The sequence below is a fragment of the Camelus dromedarius genome, chromosome 23, assembly GCF_036321535.1.
Source record: "Camelus dromedarius isolate mCamDro1 chromosome 23, mCamDro1.pat, whole genome shotgun sequence".
NCBI lineage: Eukaryota > Metazoa > Chordata > Mammalia > Artiodactyla > Camelidae > Camelus > Camelus dromedarius.
The window spans coordinates 24,453,828-24,470,667 of record NC_087458.1 but is presented as its reverse complement, the minus strand read 5'-3'; the positions used below and the strand labels follow the sequence as shown (position 1 = coordinate 24,470,667).

The 16,840-nt window shown below is 36.5% G+C and overlaps 1 protein-coding gene across 2 annotated transcripts in view; it reads right to left on the bottom strand.

The window, feature by feature from the left end:
* Positions 1 to 16,840, bottom strand: part of TDRD5 (tudor domain containing 5) — a 62,921-nt gene that overhangs the window by 32,798 nt on the left and 13,283 nt on the right. For both annotated transcript variants that reach the window (XM_010992906.3, XM_031435686.2), the window contains exons 4-8: positions 13,182 to 13,265; positions 11,034 to 11,090; positions 5,172 to 5,325; positions 2,984 to 3,156; positions 1,695 to 1,915 (exon numbers count right to left, since the gene is read on the bottom strand). In XM_010992906.3, the coding sequence (XP_010991208.3) occupies positions 1,695 to 1,915; positions 2,984 to 3,156; positions 5,172 to 5,325; positions 11,034 to 11,090; positions 13,182 to 13,265 (689 nt within the window). The remainder of the gene's footprint in view (positions 1 to 1,694; positions 1,916 to 2,983; positions 3,157 to 5,171; positions 5,326 to 11,033; positions 11,091 to 13,181; positions 13,266 to 16,840) is intronic.

The following is a 16,840-nucleotide window of genomic DNA, read 5'->3' as shown; positions in this document are numbered from 1 at the left end:
TAAACATTTTATATGATGTTTACTAACAAAGGACATCAGGTTTCAGTAGAGAAAAGGTAATTTAGAGCAGCAGTTCTCCAAGGGAAGTTCACAAACCCTGGGACCCTGATACCCTTTTAAAAAGTTCATTAAGATCAAAGCTATTTTAACATTTTAGTATTAAAATGAAAATAGTGATTTTTTTCCCCTTTTCACTGTGTTAATATTTGCATTGATGGTGTAGAAGGAAGTGTGTATAAAACTCCAGGTGCCTTTGCTAAATCAAGGCAGTGGCATCAAACTGTATTAGTAATCACTTATATGTCACTGCCACACATTCACATTAAATAAAAAAAGAAAGAAAGAAAAGAGGCCAATTTCATTTAAGAATGTCCTTGATAAAGCAACAATTAAGCTTATTAAATCTCAACCACTGAGTGACTATCTTTTCAATATTCTCTGTAACAGAAATGGAAGTACAAGTTAAATATTTCTGAAGTCATCTTAAGGAAAAGCACTCGTGCATTTCAGTTGTGAACTGAACTAGCTGTGTTTCTTTGTGGAGCATTATTTTTGCTCAGAAGGTGAACGAGAGACCCTATTTTCATGGAACATCATTTTTGCTTGAAAGGTCCACTCACAAACTATGTTTATTCAGACCTGGGTATCTGACACATACTTTCTCAAAAATGAAGTGAGCCTGTCACTTCAAGGAAAACACTGACAGTACTTACTGTCAATGATAAAATTCAACAGCTTTCAAATGAAAATTAGGATTTTGGAAATGCTGAATCCAACAGCATGAGCTTGGCAGTCTCCTAACACTGAACACTCTTCTGACGAGATCAGTGATGATATTAATAAATGTGATTGTTTAATATGCATTGTGTGAGGAAACCTGTCAACATTTGGAAGATCTATATAGCTCAGTGAACCAGCATTTTCCAAAAGACTAATGTACGATGTTTTAAAACCACAGAGAGTAGTAAAATTCAGGGCCAGTTTCACATTGAGTCTATACTTAAAAGGTCCCTATGCTTACTTTAATGCTCTGTTACTGCTGTCTTGTAATTCTTAATAATTTTTAAGCAAAGAGTCTTGCATTTGAATTTTGCACTGAAGCCTGTGATTACATAGCCAGTCCTGGATCCATTCAAAGTGCAAAGGCAGAAAATGGATTTTAATATAGTAGAACTTGAAAAGTTCAGATTCCACACTGCAACTAACTTTAAGAAACTATCAGCTGTCAAGTTTTGGTATACTATCAAAGAGTATTCACGGTTTTCTGAAAAGGCTATCAAAATACTCCTTTTCCCAACCATGTATCTGTGTGAGGTCAGATGTTTTCATATACTTCCACCAAAACAATGTATCTCAAGAAATTAAAAACAGAAGCAGATACTGAAATCCTACTTTCTTCTTTATTAAGCGAGATATTAAAGAGATTTGCAAAAATGTAAAACAATGCATTCTTCCAATTTCCACAAAACAGTTATTTTTCACAAAAAATACATTATTTATATTCAGATCAATGAATTTATCATTTTTAAACAATATTTTTTAAATTCTGATGTTTTAATTTCTCTATGATAATGTTGATAAACAAAAGCTTTCTTGGGTCCTTAATTTTTAAGAGCCCTGAGGCCAAAATGTTTGAGAACTGCTGATTCAGAATGAGATACATGAAAAATGCACTGAAAACAACAGACTCCTACCGCATTTCGATCATCATGTCTTCAAGCAACTCCGATGAATCCCGGCTATAGATCCGGATGTAGAACTGACTGGGAGAGATGATGTACTCCACAAAGACCCCCACCAGGGTACTGGTGTCCAGTGGCGGCAGCCGGCATAACTTCCGGTCCCGTACAGCATCTGGTGGGAAATCAGGATCTGCCACTGCCAAGCTGAGCTGTGATTTGTTCATTTCTTCTTGCTACAAGTTAAAAAAAAAAAAAAAGATCAAAGAAACCACTATAAATCTTTGGGAGACATTTCAAACTCTACGAAAATGTTTATTAAAGTATATTTCATGAGTCACCTTTATCAGAATCACCTGGTAATTATAAAAAAAGAAAATTCTTAGGCTTTAGCCCAGACTCACTGATTGAGAATACCTGGAAGCGAGGCCTGCAATTATGCCTTTAAAAAATTCCCTGGGTGACCCTTACCTACATTAAAATATGAAAAGTACCGTGTTATGGAAAAGTCAAAAGTGTGTCACACAACTGCCTGATGCAAAATTGAAAACACGGTACTTCAAATGCAAACTGACCCAAGACAGTCTCTTCCTATCCAGCCCTACCAACAAAGGCAACTTTAAGGAATGGATTAAACTTCAGACTAGTGTTCCAACCAAAAACAAGGTTTTTCAAACACTCTTATTCTAAAATACATTATTTTCCTTTAGGCCTTTCTGTTGCCCTCTAGAATACAGCAGGGTCTCCACGCACAATGTTTTCCTTCCATGGAAAAGTCCAGGTGTAAAGGGCAGAAGAATAAGCAATTCACTCCTTAATAAATGAAGGAGGACATAAGTAATAGGAGATGAAAATACAAAACGGGAGACACGTGTATGGAGGTATAATGAGGGAGAAAAACAAAACGAAAGTGCGGCACAAGGTGCCGAGGCCAGGTGCCGGGCCAGCTGCTGCAGTGCTGGGGCATGCAGCACGACAGCGCTCCCCCAGGCTGCCCGCCAGAGCCCTCGAGGGTCTTCAAGCCTACTGAGGACCAGCAATGTCGCCGTGAGGCAGCTGCCACACCTGCAAAGCCACCTGAAAACCCTGACATGCAGCCCAGGGAGAGCTAGTCACGTAAACGGCCGGAAACCAGAAGTGCTGCCTAAGGTGACTTCAGACCAAAGCTCTGGCCTCTTCTAAGAAATCACACATCCAGAAATAAGACTTTTCTCAAACAGGATTCTGGTTTAAAGAAACATTCACTCGTTACTTTCCATAACGCTAACCCTCCGAAGTGCACCACGTCTTCAGAACCCACTCACCAGCTGCAAAGGCTTGACCACCAGGTTAGGCTTCCTGCAGATCTTCTGCTCGAGCTCTTTACGGCTTTTTGAAAGGCAGCCCCATGTAGTCTCCTTGATATCAGCAGTAGACAGTGAACTTCTAGGGGGACTGGACACACCAGCTTTGGCTTCTGTTTTCTCATCTGATTGAACTAAACATGAATTTCTGACCGATGAAATAGCTCCATCTGAAATGACAACAGAGGAGCCTTTGTGTAGCTATTAACATAATCCGTGAACTGCTACTGCACATATTCTACGTGCCAGGCACTGGGCAGGTAATGCCACACGAGAGACACGAACCTGTCTCTGCAGACCTTTCGGCACAGAGAGACAGAAGTCAAGTTCCAAATGGGAACAAACCTTACCTTATTTATGTTGGGAGGGAGAGGGTAAGTCTAATAAGGTTTTTTAAACTTTGGTGAAAGGTTTTCTTTTCCAACATCCTGATTTCAATTTATTTCTTGTTCCGCTTTAGCTGTGAACAGGCACTGTTGCTTAATGTATAATATATGTAACTTCTTAATATTCCATAATACTATGACTTAATTTTTAGAGAATTCCCAAGTAAATCACATATTTTGTTCAAATTTACATGTGTATGAGGATTAGAAGAGGCTGACACATTAAAGAAGACCCCAGATAGACACAAAACCATGGTGGTTGCTAAAGAAGTAAACTAGTAACTATTCAAAGATGTAGGAACAAGAAGATTTAGCCCTGTATTTTTTATAATGATAAAAATGGATACTCTTTACATGTCCATCAATAGGAGACTGGTTAAATGAATTATAATACATTACATAGAAGAATTATATGTAGTTTAAAAGGATGAAATAAATGTACATATGCTGATATGAAAGTATATCTCTGTGAAGTATAAAAAGCAAGGACTTATATACTATTTATACAATACTGTTTTGTGGAAGAAAATTATACATACAGTAAATAATTATAGAGAGGTGGTCCAGGAAAAAACCCTGCTAAAACTATTACTACTAGTTACCACTTCTGCATTGTTGGAATTGTTTAAACAAGCAAATACTGCTTTTAGAATCCCTTTTAAAGTGTAGCTAGGCTCACACTTACATTTTAAAAAGCCTGGAAGGCTGTATAAAAATCCTAATGGCATTTTTGGTGGGAGGAAAATGATGAGAAATATTCACTTTCAACTTTTTACCCATCTGAGCTATTTGAATTTTTTAGAATGAAAGTTATTTTAATAATCAGAAAAATCAACAAAGATACATTTACATTTTGTTCTTAAAAAAAACCTGTCCACTATAACCAAGACATTATCATTAAGAAAACTGAGGAGAGTGTGTGGGACCTCCTGGTATTCATTCTTAATAACTACAAGTGAATCTACAACAACCTCAATAAAAATTTCAAAAGGAAAAAAAAAAACTAAGTCAAACTAAACAAACAAAAATCAAGTGCCCTAAATGCAATGTGACATCCTGGAATATATCCAGAAACAGAAAAAGAACAAAACTGGTAAAATTGGAATAATATCTGGAGTTTAGTTAATAGCAACATACCAATGTTAATTTCTTAGTTTTGACAAAAATATCATGGCAACGTAGGATGTTGATATTAGAGGAAACTGGATGAAGGGCATATGGGAATTTGTACTATCTTTGCAACTTTTCTAAAAACCTAAAATTATCCCAAAATAAAACATTTATTTAAAAAATATAACCCACTGGGTCCCAATGCACACTCATTTATTCTGAACCTCCACGTATTTCTAAAAATCTCCATGTATTCCTAAACAGCCAGAGTTAAGAACCACTGAACCATGCAGTGCTTCCCCATTTAGGACATAATTTTAGAAAATCTCTCTCTTTAGAATTATCAAAAAATCCGGACAATGAAGAAAGTGAACAAAAAACTCAGATGGTCTTTATTAATAATACAGGTTAGCCTTATTGCAACACCCATCACCAGAAAGGAGGTCATTATACACATAACATTTTAAAGGCTAATGTGTGATCTGTTCAGTTGATGTAGTTAGAATAAAGACTATTACATAATCAATGCTTTCTTTTTCCCTGTCCTTACAAAGACAATTAAAAAATTAGGTTTGCATCAAAACTGGAAAAGGGCAGAAAACAGAGAACAACAACAAAAAATTAGGCTTGCATCACACTGTAATTCAACTCACCAGGTGGTAGAGGCTTCATGTCAGCATCAAACACCAGCAAGTCTTGTTCTCCTTCTCTGAACTCAACACGGAGAATGTCACTAAGAGCTCCAACAAGCTCTGTCACATTTAAGAAGCCCAGTTTTTTGGGTGAAAGTTGCTCTTTAAAAGTTACCTGTCACCAAAAGTGAAAAAAAAATGGGAATATAATATACACGGATGCCCACAGACAATGCTTTAATTTGTATTTAGCCAAACTATAATTGTCAGGGTGAATGAACTCAGGCATTACAGTAAACACTTGCTTCCAAACAAGTATAATACAAACCATGAGACTACAATCCTTCACCATAAACTTCCAGGCCAACGTCAAGTTCCTTTTAGGGGGAACAGACAAAATACAAAAATCATAATAAAACTGTTGATATTTCTCTCTTTTTCAGAGAAAGAGCATTCATTTCCACTTTCCATATGCAATAAAATAATACTGTTTTTAAATGTTTCCTTAAAATTTTACTATTTCACCCTGGAAGTTGAGATAAACAGGCAGGTGTCGGTGTATTTCCTACAGTATACTGTTTGATTTTCTTGCCTTGCCTTGGAAAAGAGCTATACCAAATACAGATACAAGAAAATATATGTAAATATAAAATAACCAACTACATGGTCTGTCTTGGTGAATGCTTCATGTGTACTTGAATAAAATGTGTATTCTGCAGTTGTTGGGTACAGTGTTCGATAAAAGTCAAACTGATCAAGGTGGTAGAGAGTGTGATTCAAATTTTCTATGACCTTATTCATTTCTTTGACTATTCTATCAATTGCCGTAAGGAGAAAATCCCTGTAATTGTGGAACTAACTCATAATTAATTGTTAATTTTTAGATCATTTATCTTAAAGCATTATTAGGTGAATACACATTTGACTATTGTGTCTTCTTGAAGAATTAACCCTTTACCCTTATGAAATGTCCCTCTATCTCTGATAAAACACTTTGCCTTAAAGTCTGCTTTACCTGACATTCTTTCAGTCAGTCACTTCAGTTCTTTTATGCTTACTGAATATACGGTACATCTTTTTTACCTTTTACTTTCAACCTGTGTCTTTAACAGCGTGTTTCTTACGGACAGCAATTAGTCGCATCTTGCTTTTCATTCCATCTCATCATTTCATCAGTTGTAATAGATACTCTATTACATTTATGAAATTGTTAATGTAATTGGACTTATAGCTACCATTTTTGCTATTTCATTTCTGCTGATTCCATCTGTATTTTTTTTCTCTCAAACTCTGTTTCTTTGTTCTCTTTCAGGCAAGACAGCTGAACAGTAAACCATGTCTTCTTTTGAGTTTATTGAATATTTTTAAACAACTCCATTTTAATTTATCTGTTGGCTTTATGACTTTAACTCTGCATTATTTATTTTCCTACACATCCTCACCTTTTCAGTCTAGCTGTACCACCTCACATGAAAGACAGTTTTATGCAATCTACAGTTCCACGTTCTGCCCCTCCACTCTCCATGCTATGGCTCCTACAGGTATTACATCTACAGGCTACAAACCCAATTATGCAGTGCTATAATTTTTGCTATAAATAATCATATATTTAACTGATAAAAGTCTTTTATAAATACCCACACATTTACCATTTCCTGTGCTCTTCAATCTTTCCTGTAGATTCAAGTGCAACCTGGCATCTTTTCCTTCTGCCTACAGAGCGTTCTTTAGAGTTCCTTACAGTGCAGGGCTGTTTACAATTAATTATCCATTTATGATAATCTCAAAATGTCTTTATTTTACCTTCATTCTTGAAAGATTCTATCACTGGAAATAAACAATTGGGCAAAGAGTGTTTTGGGGGGTTTTAAGTACTCTAAAGATGTCATTCCACTGTCTTCTAGCCTTTATTGTTTCTAATGAGAGGTCAGCCATCATTTGTAAGACGGTTCCCCTCTATGGCAATGTATCACTTTTCCTTAGTTGCTTTCAGGATTTTCTAATTATTTTTGGTTTTCTGCAGTTTGACCATGATGTGCCTGTGAAGGTTTTCTTTGTATGCATTTGTGGGGTTTTCTGGGCTTCTTAAATCTGTAAACTCTTTTACAAAGTTTCAGAAACTTTCAGCCATTATTTTTTCAAACTTTTTTTTCTGCTTTCATTATCTCACCTTACCATCTTTCTCTCCTCACGGTTACACATATGTTAGACTACTTGGAATTGTCCCACAGGTCTCTCAGATTCTGCTCCTTTAAAAAATTTTCACTACTTTCTCTCTCTGTTCCTCAGATTGGATCATTTCCACCGACCTGTCTTGGGTTCACTGATGCCTTCTCCTGCTGTTTCCAATTTGTTGTTAAGATACTGCAGTGAATTTACTTCAGATATTTACAGCTCCAGAAAATTACTTGGTTTTATAGTTTCTTCTTCTCCATTGAGGTTCCTTATCTGTTCATTCAATAAGAACATATATTGCTTTATATCCTTTTTAATGTGATTTTAAGAATTCCTTTAAAACCCGTTTTGCTAACTTCAACATTTGCATCATCTTAGGATCAGTTTCCATTGATTACTTTTTTTCTTCACCAAGGGCCACATTTTCTTGTTTCTTAGTCTATCCAGTAATTCTGGTTTGTATCCTGGACATCCTAATAGGTAAGTTGTAGGGATTCTGGAAACGTGTATGCTCCTTCTAAGATTACTGCTTTTTGCTTAGTTTTAGAAGAGAGTTAACCTGACTAACCTTAAACTCAAACTCTGACTTCCTGTGGTGGGCAACAGCTGAAATGGCTTCAGTTCTTTTAAAGCCTCACTAAGCTGCTGTTAGCAGTTCAACAGTCAGATCTGGGCAGAACTTATGTGCTCTCTCTCTATACCTCTCTCCACTCTAAGATTTCTCCCCTCATTTTTCAGCGGCTTGCGTAGCTCCAAATTCTATCCTCTGGTTCCTTAAGCCAGTAAAACTTCTAATTTCTATCCAAATCTCCAGTTCCAAACATTGTACAGGGCTTGCCCCTGGGCCAAAATCCAGGCAAATAAAAAAGGTGCCATTCACTCCTCCAGGTGCTGGCTCCTTTCCAGCTTTTGCTTGCTTTTGGACAATTCTAATACCTTCACAGAGTGATTTTATATATTTTGTCCAGAATTTACAATAGTTATCTGTAAGACTGTTCCCATATAGGCTACTCAGATATAATATTATCTTAATTTATTTGCATTCCTGAGTTTCTAACTAGATTTCAAATACCTTAGCAACAAGAGCCTTTCATGCCTGGATCACCAGTGCCTCCTTTCTCTCCTGATTTTCAAAATATTCCTCATTTTTATCTACTGATTTTCTCAGGACATTAGTGGCTGTATTTTTGGCTCTTGTAATCTTTGTAGTTTTGTCTTTGCTTCTGAAATGATTTTTTTTTAATTTATAATTCTTCCCTGAGTACTGTTTACTTTATGTCCAAATTCATGTAATTGAGGTTTATGTTGTTATTTCATGTTTTGTATCACTTTCTTAATATGTGTTTTTGAAAAAGCAGGTTTCAGTTTTGATCTGTTTAGGGACATGTATTTCTGACATGCTTTCATTGCCTGATTCTGCTCCTTATTACTTTTTTCTTTTTCTTAAAACAATGAAGAGATTTGACCCTGATCCTCCTCTAATGCACATTTTACATGAAACTCGTTTTCCTGGCTTGCAGGATGTCATCCTGGGCTGCTTTCTGCTTCACAGAGCCCCTCCTGTTGTTTTCACAGATAGCTTAAAAATATAATAGCTTGATTTTGACATTTCCTGGCTCTTTTCCCTTAATCCCCGTAATCCCGCTTACACCTGGACCCCTCTTTTTCTATTGTCTGTATCCCGCTCAATGTCTCTTCAGTGTCTGGTCCTGTCGAGGAGGGAGCTCTGGCTGGTCTGTTTCAAGGGTTCACAAGGGCTGTGGTGGTCCACCCCTCTCAAGCCTTACCATCGGACATACTCTGCTGTTCGACAGGTCAAAATATCATCCAGTTTCAGCTGCTGTTTTCAAAATGGCTTGCCGTACATTGTAGTGACTACGTGGAAGCTATGTTGTAGCTCTTCTGTCCCCAGGTCCATGAGACATTAGTTTCCTTGCTTCCCTCTGTTTTCTCCTGGCACAGACACTGATATCATGAGGCTGACTGCCCTCCAACAATAATTCATGGGAGACGCATTACCCAATTTTGTTGTAAATATGGTCTGGGGATTTTTGGTCTTGTTATCAAGTTTCTCTGACTGTTGTTGTAAAACTTCAGGAGATCCAAAAACTATGCTGCTGCTGCACGATCTCCCCTTCAGTTAGCAACTTAGTAAGGGATCTTGAAAGAATGGCAGACTGTTGACCACGTTTCAAGGGGACAGATCATACAGGTAGTTTTCATATCATGTTGGATAAAGGGTTAGTGTGTTTCTACAAGTTAGAATAGACATTAAACTAAATCTATACTAATTACATATTTTTAATAATAATGCTGAAATTCTGCCTAAAGTCTGTTTACTACAAAGGGCAAAGAGCTTCCCTGTAACATTAAAAGTTTTGTTTTAATTTCTTCAAGACTGACTTGTAACTTTAAAATCATGAATTTTTATTATAGGAAGCTACTTTTGCTAAAATGTTTCGGGTAAAAAACTATTCACTTTGAGTTGTGGATCTGGCATAGGACGTTTATTTTTACCCATGAATTTTGTGATGATTAAGTCATATTCTATACCTTTATTACTCTATTTTAGATTTTTTCCTATAACTTCATTATTAAGTAAGTGACTTGACCCATCAATCCAAAAACCATCAAGACCTTTTGTTTTAGCTTTGTCTCATGGGCCTACTTGAAATAAACTCTGTGGCTCTAAAAGAGTCATTTCTTTAAAACAATGTGAATTATGTATCTTAACCATTATGCTGTATTAGCATCTCACATTATCTGCATCTGTATGTGTGAATATATGATAATGTTCATGGCACAGCAGTTATGAGTTAGGATACTGAAGCCAGACTGCCAGGGTTTCAAATCCTGGCTCCACCCACTACTGACTACCTGACCCTTAAGCACATTACTTCTCTGTGCCTCAGGCTGTTGTGAAAACAAGTGAACTACTATATGAAAGGTATTCAGAACAGAGCCTGGCACACAGGTAACATATGTACAGGACTTACTTACCTTTTCTAAAAACTGTATATGTGGCAGTATCTGAATTACCATTCTGCAATGTGACTTTTCTCACTGAGCATGATGGTTCCAAAAACAATCCATGTTGCATGGATGAACTAAATCCAGTGCGTTTATTTTATCTAACACACATTATTCCATTGTATAAATGTCAATCTCACTTTACTTATCCATTCTCCTACTGATAGCCAATTTAATTTGTTCCCACTTTTCTACCATGCTTCAGTGTGCACAAGTCTTAAGTATGTCTTCATGAGCACATGTGTTAGGAGTTTCTCTAAAGGGCATGTGCAGAAGCAGGACTCCTGAATCGTGAGAGGTGTAGATTTTTCAAGAAAACAAATACTGCCAAAATGCTCTCCAAAGAGGTTTTGTCCCACAAGCAATGTATGAGGTATTCTGTTTCTCCACATCCCCACTGACACTTGGTATTATCAGACATTAAAAATAAATTAACTTTTATTTTTTTCCAACTTTTATTGCAACAATATAACAATATCCTTCTTACGCCTAATCAAGCATTTATTAAGAACCATATTCTTAACTATTTTAGTAAAGAAGAGGACACCAAAATGCAAAACAAGAGACTTAAGTTCAAGAGCATGGACTTGGAGGATCCAAGGAACAGCAGAAAAGTTTCTATCAATCATGAGAAGCATAAGTAAGCCATAAAAAAATGATGAAAGAGAAAACACTCACCTCAAACTCTCCAAGCAGTTTAGAAATAAGCAAACCTTCCGGAAACTTGGATACAACCTAATAAATAGAAAATGAAACACAATATAAAGACACCACTGGAATGCTGGGTGACAAAATACCAAAATAAGACAGTATAAACTTAAACAGTAACAAAGACAAAAGTAAAGTTACTGAATGAATGAATTAAAGTCACAGTTTTTTTTTTAAGTTTCCAGTTTTAAAAAAGGCAGTGACTGTCAACATTTCCAGAGTTAAGAAATTGTTCTTGCATAATACTGCAATGCCACAACTCCCTAGAAATCCCTATAGTTCTTTAGCTCAGCTAACATATTTAGCTTTAGGTCACATGAAATAATCTACAGCATAATTTCGAGCATTTTAAATGGAAGAAAATAAATGCAATGGATACTATAGAAAATGTTGCAAAATATAGTTAAGCAAAGAGAAAATATCCATAGATAGTAGCCAATGCTGTCTGTATGCATATAAAAATACCTTTTTTTAACATAAAAATAATGTCATGATTTCTCCAACCAGTTTTTTAATAACATATCATAGATCTCCTTCTGTATCAGTAAACATGGATCAACATGTTTACTAGATACATAGAGTTTTCAAATATTCAATATAATTAAATTTATTTAGTTGATATCTATGGCTGTTTCCTATTTTTCATTATCACAAATAATCCAACGATTATCCTCATACTTGCACCTTGCACACTTGCACAAATATTTTTAGGATAAATTTCTAGAAGTGGACTTACTCTATCCCAGTAAGGTATAAAAAGCTTGGCGTTTTTCTAGATATTATATATTTTATTAAAAATACTAATTCAAGCTTCAGGAAAATACGAAGTTAAAATTATTCCAAAATCCTGTGACTCAGAGACAGTGGCTGCTGCATCTCAGAAAACATCCTTTCAGAAACCTCTTTACGTACACACTCACATTATTCACAATTTTACATGAAAGAACAAAACTAAACATGCTATTCTATAAAACCTGTTTTTAAAAGTCCAACATGTCAAGGAGATACTTCCACAGAAGTTAACTGAGATACACATAAATTTCCTTACAAGCCACATGATATTCCCCAGTTTGGGTGGATAATTTAACCAATCCTTTATCAATGAATGCTTAGTCTTTCTCTAATATTTTGTTACCATAAAAATGTCATATTGAACATCCTTAAGTAAACAATTGTTGGACAATTAGTCAAACATCTAAACAAACAAACAAAAAACAGGACCTGAATGCACCAAGGTTTTTGCATTTCTCTCAGTAAAACCACAAGAGCTAAAATGGAATACTATAAGGCAGTAAGAGTTGTAAGGACACTGATCATTCAAATCAGTATTAACAGCTCCCACCAGAATTTTAAGTGTACACACCCTGTGGCCCAACACAAAATAGCTGAAGAGCTTTCACAAATTAATAAGGAGAAATAACAAATTAGGCCAAAGACATCAACAGGCAATTGACATAAGAAACATAAATGGCTACTAAGCATATGAAAAGATGCTAAATGTAAAAGTCAAGATGTACAAGTTAAAACATGACTAAGGGTGACATTTCACTGTCAGTGGGAGTGTAAACCTGTTCAAACGTTTTAGAGGGCAATTCAGTAATATTTATCAAAACGTAAAATATTCAATACCTTTGGCAACTCTACTACTAGATAAATGTTCAAGGGCATTAACTAGCATTTTTTAACAGCCAAGGGTAGAAATAACCCAAACATTAATCAATAACAGATCTCATATGTGAAATCTGGTGTATCCACACAATGGATACCATGCACTGTTCAGAGTAATACGTGACATACATATATATAATGCTGGTGTTGGAAAGACCTTGAACTGTTAACAATGATTTTTGGGGGTGAGGGGAAGGAAAAAAGAAAAGACAGAATTTATGGAGGAACTTATATTTTCTAAATAATTTAGAGGACATTAAAAATGTTTCAGAGTATACAATTTTTCTTCTGATCTTAAAAGATTAGCCAGTGCATTTGCAGTATATTTGAAAAGGTCAGGTATAAATATGAAACTTAAATACTTGTAGGCAAGTTAAACTTAACCACCAATGATATCTAAATGTGTAATCAATTAATCGTATCTATTTCCCAGAAACAGAAAATACTTACAAATTTTATCTTATGTTTTAGTTCTGGATCAATAGTCCCTCCAGGTCCAATTTGTGCAATAACTGATTTGAAGGTGTTTTCCAACTACGAAAAAGAGTAGGGGGAAGTTCAAATTACAGTAAAAAAAAAAAAGTCAAGAATAACCCTAAAAAGTATTTAAAGGAAACATCTATCAAAGGAAGTGGAATTCAACCAAATGGACAGAATACTGTTCTGAAGAGGGACTGCTGCAGCAACATGGACAGACTTGGAGTGCATTCTGCTAAGTGAAGTAAGTCAAAGACAAATACTGTATGACATCACTTATATGTGGAATCTAAAACAAACTACGAACTAGTAAATATAACAGGAAATGAAACAGACTCACAGATAAAGCAAACAAACTAGCGGCTACCAGTCGGGAGAGAAAAGGAGGGGAGGAGTAATGCAGGGGTAGCGGATTAGAGGTACAAACTATTAGGTATAAAATAAGCCACAAGGATATACTGCACAATATGGGGAATACAGCCAATATTTTAACAATAACTGCAAATGGAGTATCACCTTTAAAAACTGTGACTCACTGTACTGTATACCTCCAACTTACATACTATTGTACATCAACTATACTTCAACAGGCACTGTAACATTTTATACCATATAAAATACATTCAGAGTAGATGGAATCTTTATAAAACTAAACACTGAAATCTTCCAGGATAATTAACATTCTCTGTAACAATTAGAATTTTAGAATCTTCAATTATTGAATCCCATACTCTTACCCAGAAAAGATTTTTGTTACTGATTTTCTTCTGTTTATAAAATTATTCAGTTCTTATTGAACACTCAGTGAAAGCCCAGTGCAGTGAGGAGATGGGGTGGTGGAAGGTCCCTGGGAGGCAGGGTGAGCGCGAGCCAGGGTGCTGATGGGGCATCTGGCCCTCAGGGCGGGAAGGAGGGCTCTCCCGTTGTAAAGGAAATGAAGCAGCAAAGACCTGGTAGGGATACAGAAAGGCTCTGTGAATGTGGAGTCAGCAGGTGGAGGGAGTGACCATCTGACAGCTTCGGTATTCTCTGTGCATTCAGAAGCAAGGCTTACTCCTGAGAAGAGCAGGAAGAGGAAGGGAGTTCAGACTTTCTCAGCTTAGAAAGTGGAAAAACTAAGGTTGAGGAAATAATGGATGATTATCTAAACTTAACAGGTAGGGAGTAAAGACAGGAGAGGCCTAAGTTAAGATAGCAGGGGTCTGAGGATTTTCGTAGAGAGAAGCCAATGGCATAGAGAGGTCCAATAAGGTAAAAAGACGATGCATGGGAATGATTGGGGGGAAAAAAGCTGGAAGCACAGCAGGTTATGAGTAGAGGGCATGGAGCACATCCAGACACCAAGGTCCAGTGAAGAGCCACGGAGTGGAGACCCAAAGGAGAATGAAGCCTTGAGGTAATTCCCAGAAGCTCTCCCAGTGAACAAGAAGAGAATCTGAAGACAACTGATTTTTCACCTCCCAACAGGCTCCCACCATTTGAAGAATCAATACAACAACTTATTATCACTGTGCTACGTGTTTCAAAACACAAAAAAAGGGTCACCTTTGACAGTGTCATTCCTCTCTAGCCACTTACAATTAAGTAGGGAAATGAGATAAATGCACAGACAGCTATAACCTAAGGTAGACTCTTAGCACCGTTAAAGAGGCACAGAAGTGCAGAAGGATGCGTCACGTGAAGTTATACAGCAGGCTTCCTTTCACGAGGGCCTTGAAGGATGGGGAGACTACTGCAGAGAAAAGGCAGTGAAGTTAGGAGGAGCATGATGAACAAAGAAAAAAGGAAAAAACAGTTTACCTGAAGGCGTTAGAGAAGTAGTGGAAGAGAAAACCAAAGAAGGTCGACTGAAGTCGTAACACAGGAATTTCTTAAATGCCAAACTAAGGAGTTGTTCTTGGTTAGAGAGACAAAAACTGATATTAGAGATTTGAGGGCAAGGGAAGATTACATTTTCAGAATTTAACCTGGCAGCAGAAATTAGTTTGGAGGGGCAGATGACCAGTTAGGAGATCACCGCAACTCTCAGGGCAAGAGTTTTAACCAGGGTGCCAGGAAAGTAAGAACAGAAAGGGAGGTGATGGGGAGGAGGTTACAGCTCTTAAGTGCTTAGCATGCATGAGGTCCCAGGTTCAATCCCCAGTGCCTCCTCTAAAATTAAATAAACCTAATAACCCCTCCACCACTAAACTAAAATAATTAAATAATACAATAATAAATAAATAAAATACTTGACAATTTTTTAATAGAACGAGGAGATAATACAAAGGTGGAATTGACAAAAATTAGGGAAGAATGTAACAGAGTGGAAGGAACTGATGATCCTACAGGGATGAGTAATGAGACCAAGGAAACTGCCTCACAGACCTCAAATTTTATGCAGAAAGCTAAAGGATCTTGGAATAGTGAAGCAGATTTTTGTTCAGTTGTTCGTTTTTAATCAATTCCAAGAGTCTGGGAGGTAAGTGGCAGGAGTGGCGGTTACAAACGTGAGTTGTCTCTATGGAGCATGGCTTGTAACATGGTCAGCAAACTGTGCCCTGTGGGTCCAATCTGGCCCACCATCTGTCTTTGCACAGGCCACGAGCTAACAATGGCTTCAACATTTTTAAATGGTTGAGGAAAAAAATAAGAACAAATTTTTAATGACACATGAAAATCATATGAAATCCAAATGTCAGTATCCATAAATAAATTTTATTGCAACATGACCACACTCACTCATTAACATGTTGTACAAGGTTGCTTTAGCACTATGAGGGCTGAGCTGGGTAGTCACAACACAGACCATTTGGCCCTCAAAGCCTCAAATGCTTACTATGTGGCCCTTTAGAGAAAATATTTACCAAGCCTGGGTTAAGACGTCATAGTGATGGGCTCTTAGCTAGGAACAGAATGCTTCTCAAGAAGATAAGGAAAAAAAAAAACATTTTTTTGCCTCAAGCTAGATGACTAAATTAAGCTGACTTTAAACTGAACAGGGTGAGGGAGATTTTTTAAAGTCCAAGTAATCTTGAGAATATCTGTAAGCAGAGGGTACAAGTTATAATGTGGGGGGGGGATTAAGAGTGGGAGGCAGTGATTGACATGAGCAAAGTAATCAAGAGGGGACCTTGATTTCAACAATGCTTCAGTCGCAGGTGCCTACATAGCAAACACAAAGAATGGGTAATAAATCAAGGGAACAAAAGATTATAATATAGAGGCATAAATAAAGATGGAAAGTAACAACAGCAACAAAAATAAATATTTACGCTATAGTCACACAGGAGCCTACAGGACCAGAGAAGAGATCTGAATCAAAAAGATTCATGATTCTTCGAATCAAAAAGAAAAATGGAGAAAGACATGAATAGGCAATTGATAAAAATTAACACTAACTAGCCAATAAAAGCATAAAGTTCAACCTCTAATAAACAAACATTAATACTCAGATATAGTTATTTGCCTGTCAAATTAGAAAATTATTTTTACAATAATGCCCACTTATTCATTCAACAAATATGTACTGAACACATTCTATGTGTATCACACTGTATTCAGCATTGAATACACAGGGGTAAATCAACTGGATGTGATCACTGTCCTCGTGAAACTTGCAGTCTAGTGCTGGGAAACCAACATGAAATAAT